General features: G+C 34.5%; 3 protein-coding genes and 1 non-coding gene across 6 annotated transcripts; 3 read left to right on the top strand and 1 right to left on the bottom strand.

The window, feature by feature from the left end:
* The first annotated feature begins 3,104 nt into the window (after positions 1-3,104).
* On the top strand, positions 3,105-4,333 carry LOC129289662 (protein MIZU-KUSSEI 1). The gene has a single exon (XM_054926474.1). It carries the CDS (start codon positions 3,300-3,302, stop codon positions 4,146-4,148), a length of 849 nt encoding a protein of 282 aa, XP_054782449.1. The 5' UTR covers positions 3,105-3,299; the 3' UTR covers positions 4,149-4,333.
* Positions 4,334-6,288: 1,955 nt separating this feature from the next.
* LOC129320551 (short integuments 2, mitochondrial) lies at positions 6,289-9,262 on the top strand. 2 transcript variants are annotated; one of them, XM_054966072.1, is made up of 7 exons: positions 6,289-6,846; positions 7,040-7,117; positions 7,464-7,605; positions 7,728-7,798; positions 8,249-8,345; positions 8,426-8,643; positions 8,760-9,262. In XM_054966072.1, the coding sequence occupies exons 1-7, from the start codon at positions 6,577-6,579 to the stop codon at positions 9,015-9,017; spliced, it is 1,134 nt and encodes a 377-aa protein (XP_054822047.1). In that variant the 5' UTR covers positions 6,289-6,576; the 3' UTR covers positions 9,018-9,262. The 2 variants fall into 2 exon arrangements, with proteins under 2 accessions (XP_054822047.1, XP_054822040.1); XM_054966065.1 differs by having other exon boundaries at positions 6,289-6,927.
* A 2,647-nt stretch (positions 9,263-11,909) lies between these two features.
* Positions 11,910-12,017, bottom strand: LOC129297094 (small nucleolar RNA snoR97). The gene has a single exon (XR_008590112.1). It is a non-coding gene; the product is annotated as a small nucleolar RNA snoR97 (small nucleolar RNA).
* A 3,240-nt stretch (positions 12,018-15,257) lies between these two features.
* Positions 15,258-20,259, top strand: LOC129286528 (ABC transporter G family member 15-like). Of its 2 annotated transcripts, none has more exons than XM_054922487.1 (9): positions 15,258-15,475; positions 16,398-16,477; positions 17,319-17,780; positions 17,856-17,945; positions 18,030-18,155; positions 18,744-19,037; positions 19,133-19,405; positions 19,589-19,696; positions 19,828-20,009. In XM_054922487.1, the coding sequence occupies exons 1-9, from the start codon at positions 15,313-15,315 to the stop codon at positions 19,861-19,863; spliced, it is 1,632 nt and encodes a 543-aa protein (XP_054778462.1). In that variant the 5' UTR covers positions 15,258-15,312; the 3' UTR covers positions 19,864-20,009. The 2 variants fall into 2 exon arrangements, with proteins under 2 accessions (XP_054778462.1, XP_054778456.1); XM_054922481.1 differs by having other exon boundaries at positions 15,261-15,475; positions 19,833-20,259.
* The last annotated feature ends 1,751 nt before the right edge of the window (positions 20,260-22,010 follow it).

Below are 22,010 nucleotides of genomic sequence, written 5' to 3'. Positions count from 1 at the left end.
ATCATGGATTTGGATCCAAATGCGAGGCTAGAAAAAATGTGTGTCTGAGATTTGCGAGCCTCACAAGAAGTTTGTTACTCACCGTAAATGCACAGGTTGTAGCAAGTAATATAATGAAAGTAAATTATCATTTCTTAGAGAATTTGCTTAAAAACAATGATCAAATAAAAAACTAAATGAGTTCAATTAAGTTGAACCAAACAAAATTAGGTGAACGTTAATGTAGCAAACTAAATTAAAATTGGTAAATAAAGTAAATAAATTGATTCATAGATTTCAAGCATAAATTAGGACCTAGGATTATTTACTCCCTTAAATCTCATAATACCAAAATTACCTCATCTCCTAAATGCTTTTAATAAAAATAAGTGTTAATCTAAAGTTCTAAAAGATACATAGACAAGTTCTCTCAAGTCATGAACAAGTATTTAGTTAAATTAATCGCTCAATCTCTTATTACAATTAATAAAACTTAATTTTAAATACCAATCCTAATATGGTTATGCAAGGTTAGCAAGTATATTTTTATTTTACTAGCAAAATTATCAATTCAACATGCAAATATCAAGTTCTTGTACTACTTTACTCAAGTTTTATACTCAACTTAGTCTTTTCAAACATTAATCCAGTGAACTCAATGTCTAAATAGTGACTAATCACTTAGAAGCATTAAGAAAATAGTAAAATAAACACATAAATATTATTAATTACAACAAGAGAGGAGGAACATAATGTTAATCCACACAAGAGTTCCAAATAGCTCTAGAACAAAGTATTTAACTACTCATAATCATCCAAAAGATATAAATACACAAAATATTTGGACCCATGTTAGAATACAAGAGAGGAAAGGGATGAGGAATGGAAAAACCAAAGAAAATGAGCTCCAAATGTCTTCAAAATTTTATTTTCTAGGATCAAACTCTTCCAACACCCAAATCATAGCACATAAAGCTCCAAATGTTGCTCGAAGTCTAAAGAATGCCTTCTGGGTCGAGCTCCTTGCATATAAGTATTCTATCCAACCAATTTTAGATTAATAAAATGCAGTATTTTTCTAACAGCGGCAAAAATCACGACTTTGAAATAACTTTTGTAGTTTGACACTATGAAGTGCTTAAAAGCGTTCGAGTCAATGTCAGAGTTCATGAAGTCGTCATAGTTGAGTGAGATAATAGAATTATTGAATATAAAAGAATAGAGCTTCCACATAGCCGAGTTCATGTAAATTGACTCAATAAATAGTTGATTGTTTCTAGGTATATGTATGAGTTTGGATGATTTGAAATTGCATGCTGCTTATGAAGTTTTTCTTGATGTTGTCATTGATGTTAATGGAGGTGTTTTTTCTATATAGGTGGTTTTTTTTAACAAAATGTTGCATGGTTACATGTGGCAATTAAAGTCAAAGTAATAATTAATATTGATGACAGGGCAAAATTACTCTCTTTTTGAAATTTTCAAGGCAAAAAAGTTTCAAACAAAAATTCATGGTACCCAGTGCTTATGGAGAAAAAGTTTTAAGATAAATATATCATTTAGCCTTTGATCAAATTTCAGTTAATAATCAACGTTTGTGATTTTCAACGGTGAGCAAAAAATGCTCCCCTTTTGAAATGTTTGGGGGCAAAAATGCTCCAAAAAAATTATGGTGCCAAGTGCCCATAGAGAAAACATTTCAGAGCGTTTTTGCCCTTTAACCAAAAAATAATAATTATTTAATTCTTATAGTTCTAATCTAATTGTAATTTATATCTAAATTTGACTCTTGCAACTTAGTACTCATAGTTTCAATCATTTAAACATTAGTTCTTATATTTTTAAAAAATAAAATTATAAAGATAAAAACTATTTTAAAATTTTAATATTTATAAAGACTAAAAGGTTTATTGATTTAAAATATTATTAATAAATTTTAACATGATTTTAATTTTTATAGTTTTGTTTTTTAAGCCACAGGGATCAATATTTAAATGATTAAAAACATAAGGACTGAATTGTAAGAGTTAAAATTTAAAAATTAAATTATAATTGAGTTAAAACTATAAAATTAAGTTACAACTGAGTCAATAGGAATCAAATGACTATTCTTTTTTTTGAATAAAAGCTTAAGATGTTTATTTAATTTCTACATACATTAACTTTTTCAATGAGTGCTTGTCTCTAGGATGGGTAGTATCCCATGAAACTAGTTTCACTGTCTATCATACAAATGTCTCTGGGCTGAGTCAGAATTCATCGCCTTTAAATTGTTCTGATCTAATTTAAATAGTATAGATTTACAGTTTTTTACTTTAATTTTTTAAAATTATTTTAATGAATACATAATATAAAATAAAGATAGTATTTTAACTCTAAGTATTTCAAAAAAATAATTTTTTATTTAAAAAATATGAAAAGTTATAAATCTAGATTAAATATCAACGATTCAGAAGTGATCAACTAGCTCCCGCCCACCACTAGCCCTCCATTTTCATTTGCACTGGACTCTCCATGTCGCCCGGGTTTTCCACCATAACGATCATTATTTCTTCCTCTTTCATTTTCATCAACCACGCTCGACTTGAATCCGCTTTTACAAATCTCTTGCAACATTATTTAATTCATTCATATTCTTCGAGATCAAAACCAGCTCCCGCACACCCTTCAGGATCTTATCAACCCCCAAACATATTCCTCGGGTTCATTAAACTATATATCATGCTGATCATTAATTAGCACCTCTCATTTACACAGTTTAACGAGCGAGCGTCAGATTAAATTAGATCCGGATGACGTATCAAATCCTGGAAGTGACACGGAAACAGCGAAACGGCCAGAACTATTGAGAAAGGATTCGTGCTTACGAGGTGTTTGGCGAAGTTGCCGTGTGAATGAATATTCTATGAACGAGGCCAGCTGGACGGGACGAGGCCGTCACTCGTCAATTGGTTTGGTGGATACAACAGTAACAAGAGCATGCACGCAAAGGAAAATTAAAGATGCCTTGTTTTTGGTGTAGGACCCCCCCCTAGTGTCAACACAGAATGCTTCTCTCAAGGCTCGGGCTCACCGTGTACAAGACAAACAAAAACAGTCTAACCCATCCTCATCATTAGATGCACAAGCCTCCGTAGCTTCCCTTTATATTCCTCGCTCAACCAACACTATCATCACCCTGTCGGCTCCTTTACCCCCGCTTCTCTCTGTTCATTTGCCATCCTTGAATCATACTCCTCCCACTTCTTCTCTCCCTGTATCAAGCCCTCGTCTCTGTTTCGCTCCATCACTCTCTCCCTCTCTGTCCCTCTTTCTCCGCCATGAAACAGCAAGACTACACTTTCCAGAGAAGCGCCAGCGCCAGCGCCCTTGCAACCAGAATCAGCAGCAGAAGAATCACTCCTTCTAATATTCATCACAACACTCTTCGTCCTTCCGATCCCGACGACTTCTCCGTCTCCGATAACCTCCTCGCGCGCAGAGGCTCTTCTCCTTCTGTCTCTTTCCGCCATGATAACCCCAGGTCTCAGACCAGGCTCTCCTCTCTCCTCCGCACTTTCCTCAACATCTTCACCTTCCCCGCCATCATCCCCACCTGTAAATGGCTCGCCGTTCCTTCCCACCTCTCCGTGACCCCTTCCCTCGGACGCAAAGTCACCGGAACCCTCTTCGGCCATCGCCGCGGCCACGTCTCCTTCGCCGTCCAGCTCGAACCCCGGTCGGAGCCCCTTTTACTGCTCGAGCTCGCTATGTCTACTTCTTCTCTGGTCAAGGAGATGTCGTCCGGTCTGGTCCGGATCGCCCTGGAGTGCGATAAGCTTCAGGCCACGGCCCAGGCCGGAGGCCGGTCCAGGAAGCTGTTCCAGGAGCCGAATTGGGTCATGTACTGTAACGGGAGGAAGTGCGGGTATGCGGTGTCTCGCGGGTGCGGGGAATCCGACTGGCACGTGCTGAGCACGGTGCAGAGCGTGTCGGTCGGAGCCGGGGTGATTCCGGTGGTGGAGGACGGGATCTCGAGGAAAGGTGGCGGCGGGTCAGAGGGCGAGTTGCTGTACATGAGAGCGAGGTTTGAACGAGTTGTGGGAAGTCGTGACTCGGAGGCATTTTATATGTTGAATCCCGATGGCAACGGAGGGCCTGAACTTAGTATTTTTCTGTTGAGAATATGAAAGCAAAGTTTGTTCGGAATAGGTTAAGATAAATAATTGTAATGTTGAAGTAATGTTTAGGATTGCCAGTTTGGTGTTTTATTCTTCTTCTTCCTCGTCTTTTTTTTTTTTTAAAGCTTTGCTTTCTTCGTACAAAATCACGAGATATATATATATATATATGTGATTTATTTATTAGATATTTATACTTTTGATTGATACTTAGCAGTGAGTAAATCCTGATATTGTTAATGATACGACTGGAAATGGAATGATATTTTTCTTCCCTCAATGATTGTCTTCAGACTTAGTCGTAATATTAGAATTAAGAAGTTTTGAATAGTTGGCCAAAACGTGACCAGAAATTTTTTAAATAATTGCGAGCGCGATTGTGAGCTTATGCGATATGGGAATGTAAACGTGCAGTCGTGCGCGCAGCATTGAGCATTGCAATTCTTATTAAATGGCGAAAAAATAAAATTGTGAGGGACAATTATTAGCACGGATCACGTGATAATTGTTAATTAGTTGAATTAGTGGAATTACGGATTCAATTTTTGCTGACGATGAATTATGTATCCGTTTTTATTTACAAATCACCTTCTATAGCTGATGTCCTTCAATCTACTTTTTTAATCTTTTCAAGCATGCTTTTAACTGAGTGTGATATAAAATATTGTAACATAATACACACATACACGTGTGTGTGTTTGTGAAGGGTAATTACTAATTACTTCTGTACTTCATATGTTTTAAAGAATGATTTGTAAACATGAAAAGAAAAAAAACTTCAAATTTAATAGACTTTAATCATTACTCATGTTTAATTTTAAAAAATATACTTTTTTTTTCCAGAATCGATACATGCATCGGATCAATTGAACTATCACAAATAAAAAATAATGAGTATATCCAGTTTTATTATAGGCATTTATATTTCATACTTGTCATTGATATCAATATATCAATATATAATATGATTACATACGTACCCAGGTCTCGTTTGGTTATTAAAAATGTATAAAATAAAATGAATCAAAAAAATAAAAATAAAAATGAGATGATTAAAAGAGATGATAACCCACGTTTATAAGAGAGAGGAGTAATTTTATTCATTAGGTTGAGAATCATAATTCATAATATTTATAAAGGGTGTGATAATTCTCACTTTGTAATATATATTATTAAATTTTATCATATTTATTACGAGGAAGAAAAGTGATTTAATTTATTTTTGTATGAATTTTTTCAATCTATTCAATTTCATTCATTTCTAATAATCAAAGGAAACTCTAATCTTAATATTTTTGACCCAAACAGTGTGACTAACGTCAAATTTCATGTAATGTGAGAAAATTTTCCTAGTTAATATGATGCATACACAAAAAGTATCATGTAGTTTATTAATATAGAATGGTTTGAGTTTGTAATTAAAATATTATTATCCTAAAATTCTTGATGTTAATCAATACGCAAGCTAAGCACACCATTCATGGAACAGTTACAGCATTTGTCAAGCCATGTGGTTTTCAGAAAGGTAAGTTCGGAGGAAGGAAGAAGCAGAAAAGGGGAGGAGTGGGGAGTGGAGAGCACTAATGGATGCTGATGAAAGTGTAAACACACAGTGGTGCGATGGAGCAGAGAAATTTCCAGCACACAGGGAAAGTGATCACCTTCGTGGGATACACCATTATAGATTTCATTGAACTTTGTTTATTCCAAGCCACTATCCTGTATCCCTTGTCCTCGTTTTTCTCATGGGCCATATATGTTACCGTTAAGTTAATAAAATGGGGTTATCTAGAATTCCTCACTTGATTACATGTGAATTGCTAAATGCAGAAAGCGCTGTTGGTAGATGTACCCCAATTCAGTCCTATTATATTTGAATGTCGTTCGATAATATTATTAGAAGGAATTGCTCACTCAATCTATCCTTCATTTACATGTTGCTCATGCTTGATAGTCTGACGAAAGATAGAGACCGCGCGTCGTCATTTTCACGATCTGATGTGACTAAAGTCTCGACTCTTGCGGCCCAGTACGAAATGTGAATTTGGGTTTGGGTACACACTTGCGGGCCGATTCTTGAGTTCATCGAGGCCCACACCTGACAAATTCAGAAAAGCCAGCCCGGTGATGTATTAGTCCTCGAGCTCAGAGACCAGTGTCGTCCTCCTACTTCGGACTTAATCGGCGATGCCCTCAAATTTTGTAGCCGAGTTCCATTTTCCACCATAAGCATAACACGCCAACACCTCCACTCTGATTCAAACGAAATGCAGTTGCTATTTATAAATTAGTTGTGTTAATATGTCATGCTTCTATTGTTACTTCTTAAACCCTAAATCTCTGCAAGTGATGTTTTTTCCCCGTCTGGAAACGGCGATTCAACGGTCCCAGCTTGCGTGCTCGTGATTCGTGGACGAGTGGGCAGTGAAGAAGAAGAATGGGTGGGTTGAAGGGACTCCTAAAGAAAGGGTTGGGAGAGATGGGCTTCATGGCCGACGGCGGAGTGATCAACTGGTTCCCGGGACACATGGCGGCCGCCACTCACGCTATTCGCCAGCGCCTCAAGGTTGCTGACTTCGTCATTGAAGTGCGAGACGCGCGCATTCCTCTGTCCTCTGCTCACGCCGATCTTCAACCTCAGCTCTCCGGGAAGCGCCGTGTCATTGCACTTAATAAAAAAGACTTGGCTAACCCCAATATTATGCATGTACGACCCTCGTATTTTGCTTGCTTGATGTCCATTCATCCCTTACCAAGATGTCCTGCTCCTTACTCCATTGATGCATCAGTTCGGGAAGATTCTAGTGACCTTTCATCGTTTTCAGAAAATGTTTGATGTTCTATGAAGCGGTTTACCCTCCATTTATGAGTCGTGTTGCCATTTGGTTTTGTTGTTGTAGAAATGGATACATTATTTCGACTCGTGCAAGCAAGATTGTATTCCTATAAGCGCCCATAGCAAGAGCTCTGTTAAGAAGGTTAGTTAGTATTATTGATCTGATCATTACATATTTACTGTTGTCTACTGCTCTCTGCATTTCTATCTTTTGAAGGGGGAAATCCTTCTACTGTAATGTTCCATAATCCATGTAATTATGTTATATGTTATGTTATGTTGACGTTGTTCAATTACATGATAGTGAGTGCATAATTTGAAACGCCGGTCTTTCAAGTTTCACCTTTCCCCCGTACATTAGAAAAACAGGTCCAATGTGCATGTTAAAAATGGATACGATTCTGAACAAGGTAGGTGATTTTCATAAAGTTGATGTATTTTGTACTAATTTATCCCTTGTTGTGATCTTTCTTGTCCATGTATTGAAGCTTCTCGATCTTGTCGAGTTCAAATTGAAGGAAGTGATCTTCAGGGAACCTACACTCCTTGTTATGGTGATTGGTGTTCCAAATGTTGGGAAGTCAGCTTTGATTAATTCAATTCATCAAATTGCATTGTCTCGCTTTCCGGGTAAAAATTTGGCATAGCAATTGAAAGTTTCAATTTTAATAAATGTCAAGCTGTCGGATTTTTCTTTTCTTAATTTGGTTAAGGGGATGTGCGGTTGTTGATGTTTTAATTTGCTTTCATAGTGCAGGAGAAGATGAAGAGAGCTACTGTGGGTCCACTGCCTGGTGTTACTCAAGATATTGCTGGATACAAGGTATAGTGATCTCAAGACAATAATTTGTTCCTTTCTTTGTATTCCTATTGGTGGTATGCATTAGATCCTCGTATTTGTTGTGGCCTTTCGGGTTTGCTGTAGTTTATTACATCATTTAGTAGTGGCATAGTTGTATTAGTTTTTCTTGTCTCAAATTCAGTTGACACAATTTTGACAAGTCATGATATTGAACAGGTAGAGTCTTGACCAGAAGATTATAATTTATATGTGAAAGGCAAAACGGAAATGAGAACTGCTTTGCTTCTGACAGCTTTGTCAATTCTCTTTATGATATAATAACGCATTGGCTTTCTCCAACCCATTCCATCTTTTTGTTTGTCATTGGTCTTTATTTATTTATTTTTTATTTGTGTGTTTGCTTATGCTCGTATGTGGGTTAATGATGCATATGGACATATGGTTAAACTCTGACTCTGACTTAACGTCCAGATAGCACACCACCCCAGCATTTATGTCTTAGATACTCCCGGGGTGCTGGTTCCAAGCATCCCAGACATAGAAACAGGATTAAAGCTGGCTCTTGCAGGTAGTATATCCTAAAATGATCTATCTTGAATTTCTTTCTTAAGGTTGTTTTGTTATTTGACTACATGTATGTGCTAGCAGGATCTGTGAAAGATTCAGTGGTGGGTGAGGAGCGTATTGCTCAATACTTACTGGCAGTTTTAAATACCCGAGGGACTCCAATTCACTGGAAGCATCTGAATAATAGGAGAATGGAAGGGATTCGGTATGACTATGAGGAAAAGCATGAATACAATTTGAAAAGCCTTAAGCGAAAGGGGATAAATCCGCCAAATAAATCTGACGTGGTTTATATTGAGGTAACACACCACATTTTCCTAAAAATTTCTCTCATGGGTAAATGGAATATTTACGTGAACTGGATCATGTTCCTTTGGTTGCCACTCTTATATTTGTTTATGTTATTGCATTGTAGGATCTTGTAATGGAAGTTCAACGAGCACTGTACGTGACACTGACGGAATTCAAAGGGAACATAGAAGATGAGGGCGACTTAGAGGATCTGATTGAGCAGCAATTTAGTGCGTTGCAGAAGGCGTTGAAGATACCTCACAAGGCTTCGGAAGCACGTTTAATGGTATCCAAGAAGTTCCTTACTCTATTTAGGACCGGCAAACTTGGACCTTTCCTTCTTGATGACGTTCCTCATGCTTTGCTTAGTCCTTATCCTTGACGATAACATCATTGATGCTTCCCCTCCGTGGGTTTTTTACATTTGAATATTTCCTCCTTTCCTTCTCACCAATTAGCCGTCTAAGATCGTTACATGATTTGTAATTAAATCTATATTTGTAATCGGTGCCTATTTTGTGTAAGTATAAGGTCTGGTAAAATTAAAAAAAAAAAGTAAAAGAAAGGATAATACTTTGATGGGTTCCTTTCATTTCATCTAAAGGTGAATACAGTTATATTTTAATATTTCCCGGACTTTTTTTTTTTGAAAGGCAGGGGGGTTAGCTTGAGGTTTTGAGCCATTAATTTTTTATTTGTATACTTTAATTTAATTTTTCTGCATAAAGTACCAATTTTCAATTTATTGATGTTAAATAAATTTTGAAAAATTACAATATTCATTAAAATGTTTTAAAAAAATTTAAATGCTTGACACCAAAAAATGCATAAAGATAATAATATATATCAAAATACAAAAAAAAAAATTAAATATACGTTTAAAAAAATAATTTGAGAAAATTATGTTAAATTTGAAAATATAACCGATGGACAAGCATAATATATATATATATATATAGAAAAAAAATAATCATTTAATTTTTAAATTTTTAATTTAGCTATAATTCAGTACTTTAAATTTGTGATTCAGTTCCTTTGGTCCCTCTAAAAATGTTATCCTTGCTGTTAATGGGTGAAATTAAACCTTGCTTATATGCAAAGTACTGAAAACCGGACCGGTCATTGAACCGGCCAAACTCAGGGGTCAAGGGTCATGGGTTCAATCGGGGGACAAATCGGAGTCAGACCGGTCATAATAAAATAATATAATTTAAATAAAAAATGTATTAATTCTCAATACGTTCATACATATCAAGTTTTAATATCTCATATAACATATAACAATAATAAAGTATAACAATATTTCTATATTTTTTTAAAATAAGGTTAACTAAATGATAAAAAAATTTCAATGAGTTAAAATAATAGAAATAAAAAATTATTTTAAAATAAAAGATCATAAATGAAAGTAATATATTTTAAAAATTATTTAATTAAATAATTCAAATTAAAAAATAATATAATATAATATATATTTATACTTTTTGATTTCTTTTTGCTTCTTTCATCCCCTTATCTGACATAAGTATATTTTTTTTACCCTATAACTCCTATTGACCTATCATTAATCATTATTATATCAAAAATAAATATACATCTTGGTTAATCATTATCAATTTTTTTTTTAAATTTCAACCTGCCCAACCCACCTGAACCGAGGGGTTGGGCGGGTTAATCCGCGGGTCACTCGAGTTAACCCGGGTTAACTTAAAACAAAATAAAAAGAAAACCGGACCGGACACATGGCCGGGTCACTGGTTCACCGGTCGGACCGATCGGTCCGGTCTGGTTTTAAAAACAATGCTTATATGTCACATCTCTGTTAACTTTTAACTGTTGCTTACGTTTCACCCATGTCAGCACCACCTCGGATTTTGAACCTCTGGAAATTGCTCCACTTGGATCTTGTTCATGTACTTTGTTTGGCTTTCCTTACGATCTTCATGTCCAAGCCCTGTACCATCTTCCTCCTCTATTTTTTCTGCTTGAAGTTCGTCCAAATTCAAATGTCAAATTAGGCGAGCCTGTTGGGACACGGGAGCCGATGACAAGGCAAAGTCTGTGTTTAGAGCTAAGTGTCATGGATGATATATTCATGACCGTGTAAAGACCAATATAATGATGGTTATGTTCACAACTCAGCCTTCTCATCCCATCATTAGTTTTGTATTCTTCCTGCCCACAGCAAGCAATGTGGATTTAAATATCAAAGCCTAGGCTCATTTATAAATGCAGTGCAATGTGACAAACCATTAAATCAAAAACATGATTCTAATAAATAAACTCACCTAACAAATGCTGCACTTGTTCTCAACTTTGAATTTTTGAAGTCTTCTTAAACTTGGAAACAACGACGGATGCACCCCGCACATGGAAAAAATTACATAAATGGTATACAAAAATTACAATCTTGCATTCTTAGTTTCAAAATTTTAAATCCTCTAGACTTAATAAACAATAAGAAAAATGATAATTAAGAACTCTCTAAGAACATTAATTTCAATTGAGGACTATAAAGTATGGAAATCCCAATTAGGGACCAATGAGATTTAAAAAAATGTAGATTATCTTCAATGTCCCTAAGAAAAAAAAATATCAAATACCTATGTGTGCAGCCCTATCTCTTGCTCTATTTCGGTATCTCTTTCTTTATTCTTTCTTTCTCCTCCATTCTCATTCTTTGTCATTCCTTAGCATATTAGCTCCAGTGTTGTGAACACATCATGTCAGATCTAGGATTTGCTGTGGTTCATTTTTATCAGAGCTTCATACTCTTTCCACTCTTCTTAAATGATAGTGACATTGCCACCGTCGGAGAGAAGATTGATTAACAAAGCTGAAGAAATTGTTGATGATAAGCACGCCATTGAGTGAAAGAGAATACTGCGGTGAAGAGATTGTTTAGAATAGAAACTTGCAACTCAGGAATGAAGATTGTAGGACTGGCTATTCTAACAAACAAGAAAAGGAAACTTTCCTTAAAAAAATAAAAATGACATCTTCGAAACACACAAATTGGATCGTTCCTTCATTCCTCACCTTCAATAACCTCTACCAAACACGCTTTAATGGATGAATAGAAAAAAATATTCATAATACAAAATCATTATGATAGATAAAAAATGATCTATGATAGTATTATCAATAAGCTTTGAGTAATAAATCTGGAGCAAAAATAAACGTAGCACATAGGAGTTGAACTAATACCAAATACTAAATAAAGGGCAATAATAAATAAGTAGAACCAGCTAATGCAAATATAATAACCCATAATGAATTTAATGTTGTTATTTAACTCTATTCCAATGGGACAAATAAGAGATGAAGTTGATGACTGCATAAAATTTTTTGAGTTTTTCAGACTCTAATCTAGTTAGTAAGGAATATAGTATAGTTAAATTCAAGATTAAGTAAATTAAAATACATGTCCATGTTAAATGATTTATTCCTAAGTGAGGTTTTGTATTTTTACAATATACGTTAGACATTTTTTCAAGTCAGATTAGTCGATTTCCAAGTAATGTTACTGGATCCCGATTTAAACAAGTCATTTTTCTTAAACAATCTATTTCCAAGTAAAATTTTGTGTTTTCACAATATATGTTGGCATTTTTTCAAATTAGGTTAGTGAATTCTCAAGTGATCTTACTAGATCTCAATTTAGATAAGTCACTTTTTCTTAAACAATATATTTTCAAGTGGAGTTTCGTATTTTCACAATATAAATTAGCCATTGTTCTAGGTTGGGTTAGTGAATTCTCAAGTGATGTTAGTAGATTATAATTTAACAAGTTGGGTTACTGAAATTTGATTAGTCACATTAGTATTCATATTCTATATTGAAGTTAGTGACTTCTTAAGTAATGTTTGTATTTTCATAAGCAGCTTTGGAATATTTCAAAAGTGAGTTTCATATTATGACAGCATTTACACTTCAAAGTTTAAAATACTACAGAAAAATCTATTCTCAAGTGAAGTTTTATGTTTTCACTAGTTACAGTAGTAACATTCCTATACTACATTAGTGACTTCAGCAGTCTTATGTGATGATAGCATTTACACTTGCAAATATTTAAACCTGAAATAGACATTAACATTATATTACACTGATTTAAATACATGTAGACGTCATTTTTATTTTTTAGGGAGAGTTTCTCTTTCTCATTTATTAGAATAGCCAATCCTACATTCCTCATTTTTAGATTGTAAGTTTTTGTTCTAAACAGTCTCTTCACCATAGTGTACTCTTTCACTTAATGGTGTTCTCATCATCAACAATTTCTTTAGTTTTGTTAATCAATCTTTTCTCCAATGCGACTATCATTTGAAAAGGGTAGAGCCGAGCAAGAGAGAGGAAAGAGTACGAAGCTCTGACGAAGATGAACCATAGCAAATCCTAGATCTAGCATGATGTGTTCACAACACTAAAGCTAATATGCCAAGGAACGACAAAGAACAAGAACGAAAGAAGAAAGAAGAAAATGCTGAAACAGAGCAAGAGATAGGGCTACACGTGCAGGTATTTGATATTTTTTTCTCAAGAGCATTTAAGACAATCTACATTTTTTTAAATCCTATTGGTCCTTAATTGAGATTTTTATATTTTATAGTTCTCGATTGGGACCAATGTCTTTAGGAAGTCCTCAATTGTCATTTTCCCTAAACAATATCTGGGTTCAAAAACCTCCTAAATAAATGATATTTTAACTCATAGTCCATAAATTTAAATTAAAAAATTTATACTCATTAGACATATTAAAAAAATTGATCAAGAGTTGTTTATGTTAAAATAAAATCCAAGTACAAATACCCATTAAGTGGTTAGTTAGGAGCATTCAGTAGTCTGAAGTAAGAAAAATGGCAAAAACACCCATAACATTATCAGAGTTGGTGCAAAAGTGATCAAACTGAAAATTAGTTTTGTTAGGATAAAGTTAATGGATTGATCACTTTTGCACCAACTTTGATAACGTTATATGTATTTTTTCTCATTTTCTCATTTTAGGTTATTGGTTGCTTCTGACTGACCACTTGGTGAGTATTTTTGCATCTTAAACCCTTAAATAAATTATATAAGTTATTATATGTTTGAATATTTTTGATTTTAATTGCATATGAATTTTGGTTGAGATTGAAACTCCATTGTTGGATTGCAATTTTGGGAATGTTTGTATTATATTTTGCAAGGAATTGCTCGAAATGCAACCCCTTATTTTTTAAAAAATTGAACTATAAAGAGTTTATTTTAAAATAACTACTATATAATTCAATATATATAACAATTATATAGACAGAACAATATAATAGTTATTTTGAAATATTCATTATATAGTTCATCAAGCAACCTGTGTAAAATTAAAACTAAGCCTAACTATATAACAGTTTTTATGATAAAATCGTTGAATATATGACAAATATTTGACAATTATTTTAAGAAGTTGCTAAATAGTTGATTGAAATGATCTTGACGCTCGCAATTGAAACAAATTATAAAATAGTTATGTGCAAGTAGCTAGCCATGATATAAAGACAAATTATATAACGGCTATATAATTGCTATATAATTTCTTTCAGACTATATAACCTCAATCTATAGCGGTTTTCAAATTGTTATATATGTGTCAAAATAACCGCTATACAAAGGTTATTTTTTAGCAGTGCTTATAGCAAGACAATCTAGAGAGACGTATCAAAGGTTTCAAAATATGTGGCATGGACGACGAAATTGAGTCTTCACTTCCTCTCATGTTCTCACAGCCGGGGGTCCGAATTTGAAAGGGAAATGGGGACATTGTATGAACTCGTTAATTGTCATTATTAAGACTGGGAAGCAATACCGTCTAGAAACAGTAAGAGAGGAGAAGTGAATGAAGAGGAGTGGAAGGACATTACATGATTTTAATTTATAATCTCAAAACTTAAATTTATGTTATTTTGTATAATATATTAATTATTAAATTTAATTTTATTTGACGTTGGATATAACTAAAACTGGGATAAGGCTGTGGGCAGAGATACTAAAGAAAGGTACGGCATGTATGGTGACGGCCCATAAATCATGAATGGTGAATTTACTGTAGAGCCTTTATTTATTTATTTATATATATATATATATATATTTTATTCAGTTTTTATTATAAAATATTTTTAACTGTTGCTATAAGTATTTTAAAAAAATTAATTTTTTTATTGATATTATAAAAAAATAAAATGTATTTTTATTTTTATCCTCAATTTTAAATAATAATACAATTATATTAAATACTATTACATTAATTAAAAAGGAATAAAATTTAAAAAATATAATTATTATAAGATATTATATATTTTAAATTAAAAATTATTTTTAAAAAATATCTTATAAATGACGGGAGGGAATATTTAGTTAGACAAGCGCCTGCGATCTGCGGCTTCAGATTGCAAGCCGCTTGGCAATTAAAGCGACATCATCAAATTCCGCTGATTGATTAAATCAAACACGTAATTATCAGGTGACTTGACATCTGAAAATGAAAAAACGAACTGTTCATAGAAGTAGGTGGCAGTGGTAACAGCATGCAATAATGCATTGATGGATGGGTCGAATAATCCCATTTGCAAGGTTTTATTATATAAATGGAAATGGATTGCATGGTGCGGAGGGCAGACACGATACGAGAGAGAGTGAAATTGAGAATATGGGGCTCAGGAGCGTTGTGTGGGAAGATCTCTCCGTGCAGGTCGCCGCCGACACGAGGGTGCTTCTCCATCCGACCACCGCCTTCGCTCAATCTGCTCGTCTCTTTGCTCTCTTGGGTCCTTCCGGCTCCGGCAAGACCACCCTTCTCCACTCTCTTTCCGGTCACTCCTCTCTCTCTCTCTCTCTCTCTCTCTCTCTCTACACGCGCACGCATCATTCTTGAAGTTCTTCGGTCATATACATGTATGGAAAAATGGTACACACACACACACCAAAAAGAGTAAATAACATGCATTAAGATTTGTTCTCTCGCTTTTCATTTACACTTGCTTTTTGATCCCGTTTGATTATCTCACGACAAAAAATGTCTTTTCGCATGATACAAGATTCACGATATATAGCTTTTTTTTTATTATATTAATTAAGAAATTTTGAACTTTTTATCCTACTTACAAACCCTGTATAACAACATGTAATATTCACTATATCTTTAGTGTTTTTTTCCCCCAACTATCCTTAGTAACTAGTTTTATCTATTTAGAACACAAACAACTGTTTCCTGTGTGTGTGTGAGAGCTTGCAAATAAACAAGAATCGAGTTCTTGTTGATATATAAGTTTAAACATATAATTTTTTTTTTCTATTCATAACTTATGAATGCTGTCATTTATTGCAAATTTTTTGTTCTATATTTAAAAATACAGTAAGATTACTAAATTTAAGATGAGCTATTCTTTCTCATGGTTTATAGAAAAACACAGTTTTTGCTCCAAATTTTATTATTTTTATGTTAACATATCGTTAGTAATATTGGCTATATTAATATCAATGATTGTTGATGTAATAATATTTATTATAATTAGATCTATAAATTTTTAGTGCATTTCTTGGAGTTTAAAATAAATCGTATTACATATGAAGATGTTCATATTTTGTATTAATAAATAATTTTCAGTAAGTTGGCAAAAGAATTTTTTTTGTATGAAAGCATAAGATAAAATTTGTAGAAAGATTATTTATCTGGGTAATTTTGCATAATTTTCTTCCTTAATAACGGTAATATTGCATTGACGTTTTGTACAGGAAGACCTCATGCAAATGCTTCAGTGACCGGCGACATCCTAATTAATGGGAAGAAGAGAAAGTGGCATCATGGAGAGATGGTACTTTAAAGTAGCCCCACCAGGCCACCGCTTCACAAAAATCGCCACAAACTAAGCGTTCGGGGAAAAAGTAGAGAGAACAGTGATAGTTAGATCTTAAAAAAAAAAAAAAAATCTATGATAGTTAATTTTTTGATAATTTTATTAAAAAATGAGTGGCATGTATAAATTACACAAACAAAAATCCCAGTTATAAGTTACATTTAAAATTTAAATATTTTATCTTCAATTAAAATTATATAATTTGCAATCATCTTGATATTTTCTTTTCTTTTTTTTTGCCAACAATCATCTTGATATTTTTAATTCACTTTTTATAAAATTTTGTCCAACCTAACTTTCACCCTCTAAAAAAAATACTACATTATATAAGAAATTAGTTTTAATGCTCATCATCCACATAAGCACTATGGTTTGGATTGTCCAAATTTAAAATTTGAATAGTCAATATTTAAATTTTTATTTTATATTTTTTAATAATTTTTTTATAGGACGATACATATTTAATCTGAATAATTCATTGATTATTAAAGGGTTTTATAATTTATATAAATCCATCTGGACAATCGAGTTTTAATATTAATTTTTAATATTTTTAATAAATTTTTATTTTGGCAAATACAAAATTAAAAATAAATATAATTTTTACACTGGTTTAAATTTTTTAAAATAATTTTAATTTTTAATTTTTAAATTTAGACTACGAGCAGGTATCCATAATAAATTACCGCACCGTACTGAACAAATTTTGCGAATCATATTGTCATGTTATAGACAAAAAAGTGTGCATTACATTTTCACGAGAACAATTGACTAATGCAATGACGCTTCCTATTTTCAGTCTTATGTTGCTCAAGAAGAGACTTTCATGGGAACTTTGACGGTGAGAGAAACTCTCACATACTCTGCGAAAATGAGGTTGATTTCAAAAATGACCAAAGAAGAGATAAGTCAGGTGGTTCAGCGCACTATAATGGAAATGGGACTTGAAGAATGTGCTGATAATCATATTGGGAACTGGCATTTGCGAGGAATCAGTAATGGTGAAAAGAAGAGACTGAGCATTGGCCTTGAGATTCTCACGCAACCTAGCGTGTTATTTCTCGATGAACCTACCAGCGGACTCGATAGTGCCTCGGCTTTCTACGTAATCCAATCCCTAAGCCAGATAGCTCTGGGCGGAAAAATAATTATGTGTTCGATTCACCAACCGAGTAATGAAATCTTTCATCTGTTTGATGATTTGCTTCTGCTCTCAGGTGGAGAAACTGTTTATTTCGGCGAGGCCAAGATGGCTTTAGAGGTAAATGATTTATAAGCAGAACATCTTTCGATGAACCTAGTTGAAATTTTGAGTCCTTATATGTGCTGGGAATAGTTTTTTGCTAATGCAGGCTTCCCCTGCCCAACAAGAAGAAACCCTTCAGATCACTTCCTTCTATGCGTCAATCTGGACTTTGAATTGATTGTATGTTCTGGATTAGTAGCTTGTTTCTTTTCAGAAATTTATAGTCAAGCTCCTGAATGTGAATTGTCAATTTGTCATTGACAGGCAACATCATCGAATTCTGCAATGGACGTCAAAACATCGGAGGGTAGAGCGGCCCTTATTCACAGTTACAAAACATCAGAGATAATGGTCAACGCAAGAAGAAAGATTCAAGATCTGATATCTGATGTACGAAATTCATGCTTAGCACTAGTATATTTTATTAGCAGAAAATTACATTTGACTTCTTGACTTTAGTCTTGGTTACAAAATCGGTTAATCAATTTTAAAATTTAATAAAACAGCCACAGACTTCAAAATGTAATTAAACATTCCTCTGAATCAGTGGTTGGTGAATAGTATTAAGAAAATGCTCTCGTGTTTTAAGACTATTGAGTGTTTGGATACATTTTAAAGCTCATGCAATACTTTTGCTATAATGCCTTGGTTGAAAGTATTGTATGTTTTAACGAGTGTCTACATGTGTGTGTGTGTGTGTTTCCCCGGTTTTGTGGTGGGGGGTTACGGATTATTCAAACCACTTCTATACAATGAGGGACGGGAACATATATGCTATTATGCTAGCTTATTTTTCAAGTATCAATGCAATGTATCGTGTGTGTGTGTTGGTCTTGGGGTTTTCCTACTTATTCAAATCACTTAGAATTGTACTCGAATCGGCTGTTTCCTGAGGAAAACCCTGCTCTAGTGGGACGAAATTGATGGAATACCTCAATGAGATCAATGAAAAAGTGATGAATTTGTAAACTGTTACAGCCGCAGGAAGAAATGGTAATTCAGTCCGACATTAGAACAAGCACTAGCACTTGGTGGAAGCAACTCTGCACATTGACCCAACGATCTTTCCTGAACATGACCAGGGACATGGGTTATTACTGGCTCAGGATCATTTTCTACGTAATGGTCTCAATCAGTGTTGGAACCCAATTTTATCATATTGGTACACACAGCACCTCAATCTTAGCCAGAGGAAAGTGCATATCATTCATCTACGGCTTCATGATTTGTTTATCATGTGGAGGATTGCCATTTTTCATTGAAGAATTAAAGGTAAATTGAGAATTTATAAGCCATTGATTTCTATACAGGAGCTACTTCAAAATCGTACTGAACTATTCTTTTATGTAATCTTTAACAAAACTTAGGTGTTCTATGGTGAAAGGTCCAAAGGACATTATGGGGAAGCCGTGTTTGTACTGTCAAACATCCTATCATCGTTCCCTTTCCTTGTTCTGACATCGCTCTTATCCGGAACGATCATATACTACATGGTGCAGTTTCATCCAGGCTTAACCCATTATGCATTCTTCTGCATCAACTTGTTCTGCTGCTTATCAGTTGTCGAGGGCTGCATCATGGTTGTGGCCTCAATGGTTCCCAATGTCCTGATGGGCATTGGAGTAGGAACTGGTGTAATAGTAAGCTAACCACTTTCTCTGCTTTTGTCAAACTTAGTATCGTCATATGTAAACATGCCATATATAAATCTTATGGGAAAAAATATCTATTCATGTCTGGTTTGAACGGGTCTTGACTATAACTTTTTCCTCGAATAACTATGTTTTTAAAAGCTGGGTCACTTTAACGGGTGGTGGTTGCAGATCTTTATGATGATGTCTTCACAAATCTTCAGACCACTACCCGACATTCCCAAGTTCTTTTGGCGCTATCCTATGTCCTACCTCAGTTTTGCAACTTGGGCTGTACAGGTAAATTTCATAGTCCAAAGCCATTGAATTTTCATCATCAAGTTCAAGTTTATTGAATTAAAACAAATACTGTAACACTGCTCGCACCCCAAGCTGGATAAATTGCTTTATATCTGCATCTTGGTTTGAAGCGCAGGGACAGTACAAGAATGACATGGTGGGGCTAGAGTTTGATGCTCTGCTACCTGGTGAGTCAAGAGTAAAGGGAGAGCAAATCCTAAAGACGGTATTTGGGGTTCCATTGGATCATGGCAAGTGGTGGGACTTAACAGCGTTGCTTTCATTACTATTACTTAACCGAATGCTCCTCTTTGTTGTACTTTGGCACAACAATAGGCCCAAAATAAGCATGCTGGGGCATTACGCAAAGGTCTTTGCTGCAAGATTTTCACCAAGTAAAATGCCATCTGTCTCTTCCAATAAGAAGCAACTTGCTCTCCGGCCATTATCTTCTCAAGAGGGTCTCATGTCCCCGAATTTTGCAATTTGATGCTTTTGGATATTGCAATCATGTAAATTCAAGTGGTTATTCATCGAGTCTTTATCATCAGGATGAGCTCTAATGTATGTGTTATATTTATCCATGATTTGCGATTTCTGGCGGTGGGTACTATGTGATATATACGTACTAGCAAAAAGAAAAAAAAAAAGATGATATAAATATTTTGGCAGACTTTCTTCATGAAGGGAATTATCTTTTTGGATCAAAGGAAGGGCTTTTTATTAATGTGCTTTGTGATAATTCTACTTAAAAGACCAAGGTACCTAAATGACATTTTAACAATCCAAAGTACTAAAATGTCAATGTATCTTACAAAGGTACTTCTTCCTAAAGTCAAATAATGGGACCCTTTTCATAGCTTAATAATTAGAGAGAATGACAAATCATGAAAAATTGAATTAATAACAGAAATCTTGACAAAATTTTTTAAAAATTAAGTTAAAAATATTTATTTAAATGATTATAAATTCTAGTAATTCAATTACAAATAACATATTTAAGTTTCAGATGCAAATTTTAAATTGTAAATGAGATTTCTATTTGTAAACAATTTAAATTGATATTTACAATTCTTCTTCTTTTTTTTTTAAGTTTTGTGATAAACTTAATCACCATTTTTTCATTTTGTAAAGGGTTAAGGGTAAAAAAATGTTTTTAAAGTTCACAAAAAGATCATAAATAATTTTAAATTTAACTTGGGTCATTTTGCCCCTCAATGTAAAAGACTCTTTCTCCCAACACCCTAACGTTATGCCGTCCTGACGTTAGTGGGTCAGGGTGAATCCACTTTTAGACTGTTTAAATATTTTTATTATAAAACATTATCTGTGGTCCCACATTAGGTTACTATATTTTTATCCTCCCTCTCCTCTCCCTCTCTGTAAGTCGCCGTCCGCTTCTTCACCATCCATGCTGTTCTTAGAGCGAGGACGCCATTGCTGTCTCCTCTCTCTCTTCTCCATTCCCTCTCCCTCTCCCCATCTGTCTCCTTGAGCTCTCTTCCATGCCCTCGACCTATTTCTCTCACCCTCAATTAGAATTTTCCTCTCAAACTCACCACCACCGATAGCTCCATTTCATCATGGAGCGAGGTCCCAGATATGAAGCCTATGTCAAATTGAGAGAAGCTAAAATGTGAAGGAAATATGCATGCAAGAGACTTCCAAGAATATGAAGAAGAATTGAAGGAAATATGCAGCGCAAGAGACTTCCAAAAATATGAAGAAGAACAGAAATGAACAACCCTACCGAGACTCGCACGCGTACAAGCATTTCGTGAAGAGCTGCTAGATCGTCGTGGGCGATGGCACCACTCCACTCCTCCCTCTCAATCTCCCATTTCTACTTTCTCTCTCCTCCACGTGAAGGACCCTACATGCATGCGCTGTTGTTGAGCTGATGTCTTTTGTGAAGAAGTGAAGCATCTCTGTTCTCCCTTGTTTTTTTCTTCTTCTTAGAAACAGAGACGGGCTAAGGTGCAAGGGAGTCAAGCTTAAGCGTCAAGCATGCTCAACGTGGAGGAGAGGGAATCAAGGAGAGAGAAAGCAGGGAGGAGAGAGAGGGTGAATATTGCATTTCTTTGAAGAGCATTATAGCATTGCAACCTTGCCCTGTCATAGCATTAGCAGAAATCAATGATGTCCATGATGCAATGTCACGGAGCTTCATTTTGTCAAACACTTTCCTTGCATCTTCTAGACATCCACACCTAACATACATATCTATCTATCAATGCATTCTCTAATATCAAATTGGGGCATAGTTTCTTCTTTTCAACATATTCTTGAATTTTCCTTCCAAGCGATAGAGTTG

Source organism: Prosopis cineraria, unplaced genomic scaffold (genome assembly GCF_029017545.1).
Source record: "Prosopis cineraria cultivar Desert tree isolate PC_DT_omini unplaced genomic scaffold, ASM2901754v1 PC1, whole genome shotgun sequence".
Lineage (NCBI taxonomy): Eukaryota > Viridiplantae > Streptophyta > Magnoliopsida > Fabales > Fabaceae > Prosopis > Prosopis cineraria.
The sequence above is the reverse complement of the archived record's forward strand: the minus strand, read 5'-3'. Positions and strand labels throughout refer to the sequence as shown.

What these genes read in the sequence shown, in the direction of transcription:
- LOC129289662 (XM_054926474.1), top strand. Translation starts at nt 3,300, where the DNA reads ATGAAACAGCAAGACTACACTTTCCAGAGAAGCGCCAGCGCCAGCGCC.
- LOC129320551 (XM_054966065.1), top strand. Translation starts at nt 6,577, where the DNA reads ATGGGTGGGTTGAAGGGACTCCTAAAGAAAGGGTTGGGAGAGATGGGC. An exon ending in GCAAGAGCTCTGTTAAGAAG is followed by an intron (nt 7,118 to 7,463) that starts GTTAGTTAGTAT and finishes CATGTATTGAAG; the next exon opens with CTTCTCGATCTTGTCGAGTT. An exon ending in ATTAAAGCTGGCTCTTGCAG is followed by an intron (nt 8,346 to 8,425) that starts GTAGTATATCCT and finishes ATGTGCTAGCAG; the next exon opens with GATCTGTGAAAGATTCAGTG.
- LOC129286528 (XM_054922481.1), top strand. Translation starts at nt 15,313, where the DNA reads ATGGGGCTCAGGAGCGTTGTGTGGGAAGATCTCTCCGTGCAGGTCGCC. An exon ending in CCTTCTCCACTCTCTTTCCG is followed by an intron (nt 15,476 to 16,397) that starts GTCACTCCTCTC and finishes CGTTTTGTACAG; the next exon opens with GAAGACCTCATGCAAATGCT. An exon ending in TTCAAGATCTGATATCTGAT is followed by an intron (nt 18,156 to 18,743) that starts GTACGAAATTCA and finishes AAACTGTTACAG; the next exon opens with CCGCAGGAAGAAATGGTAAT.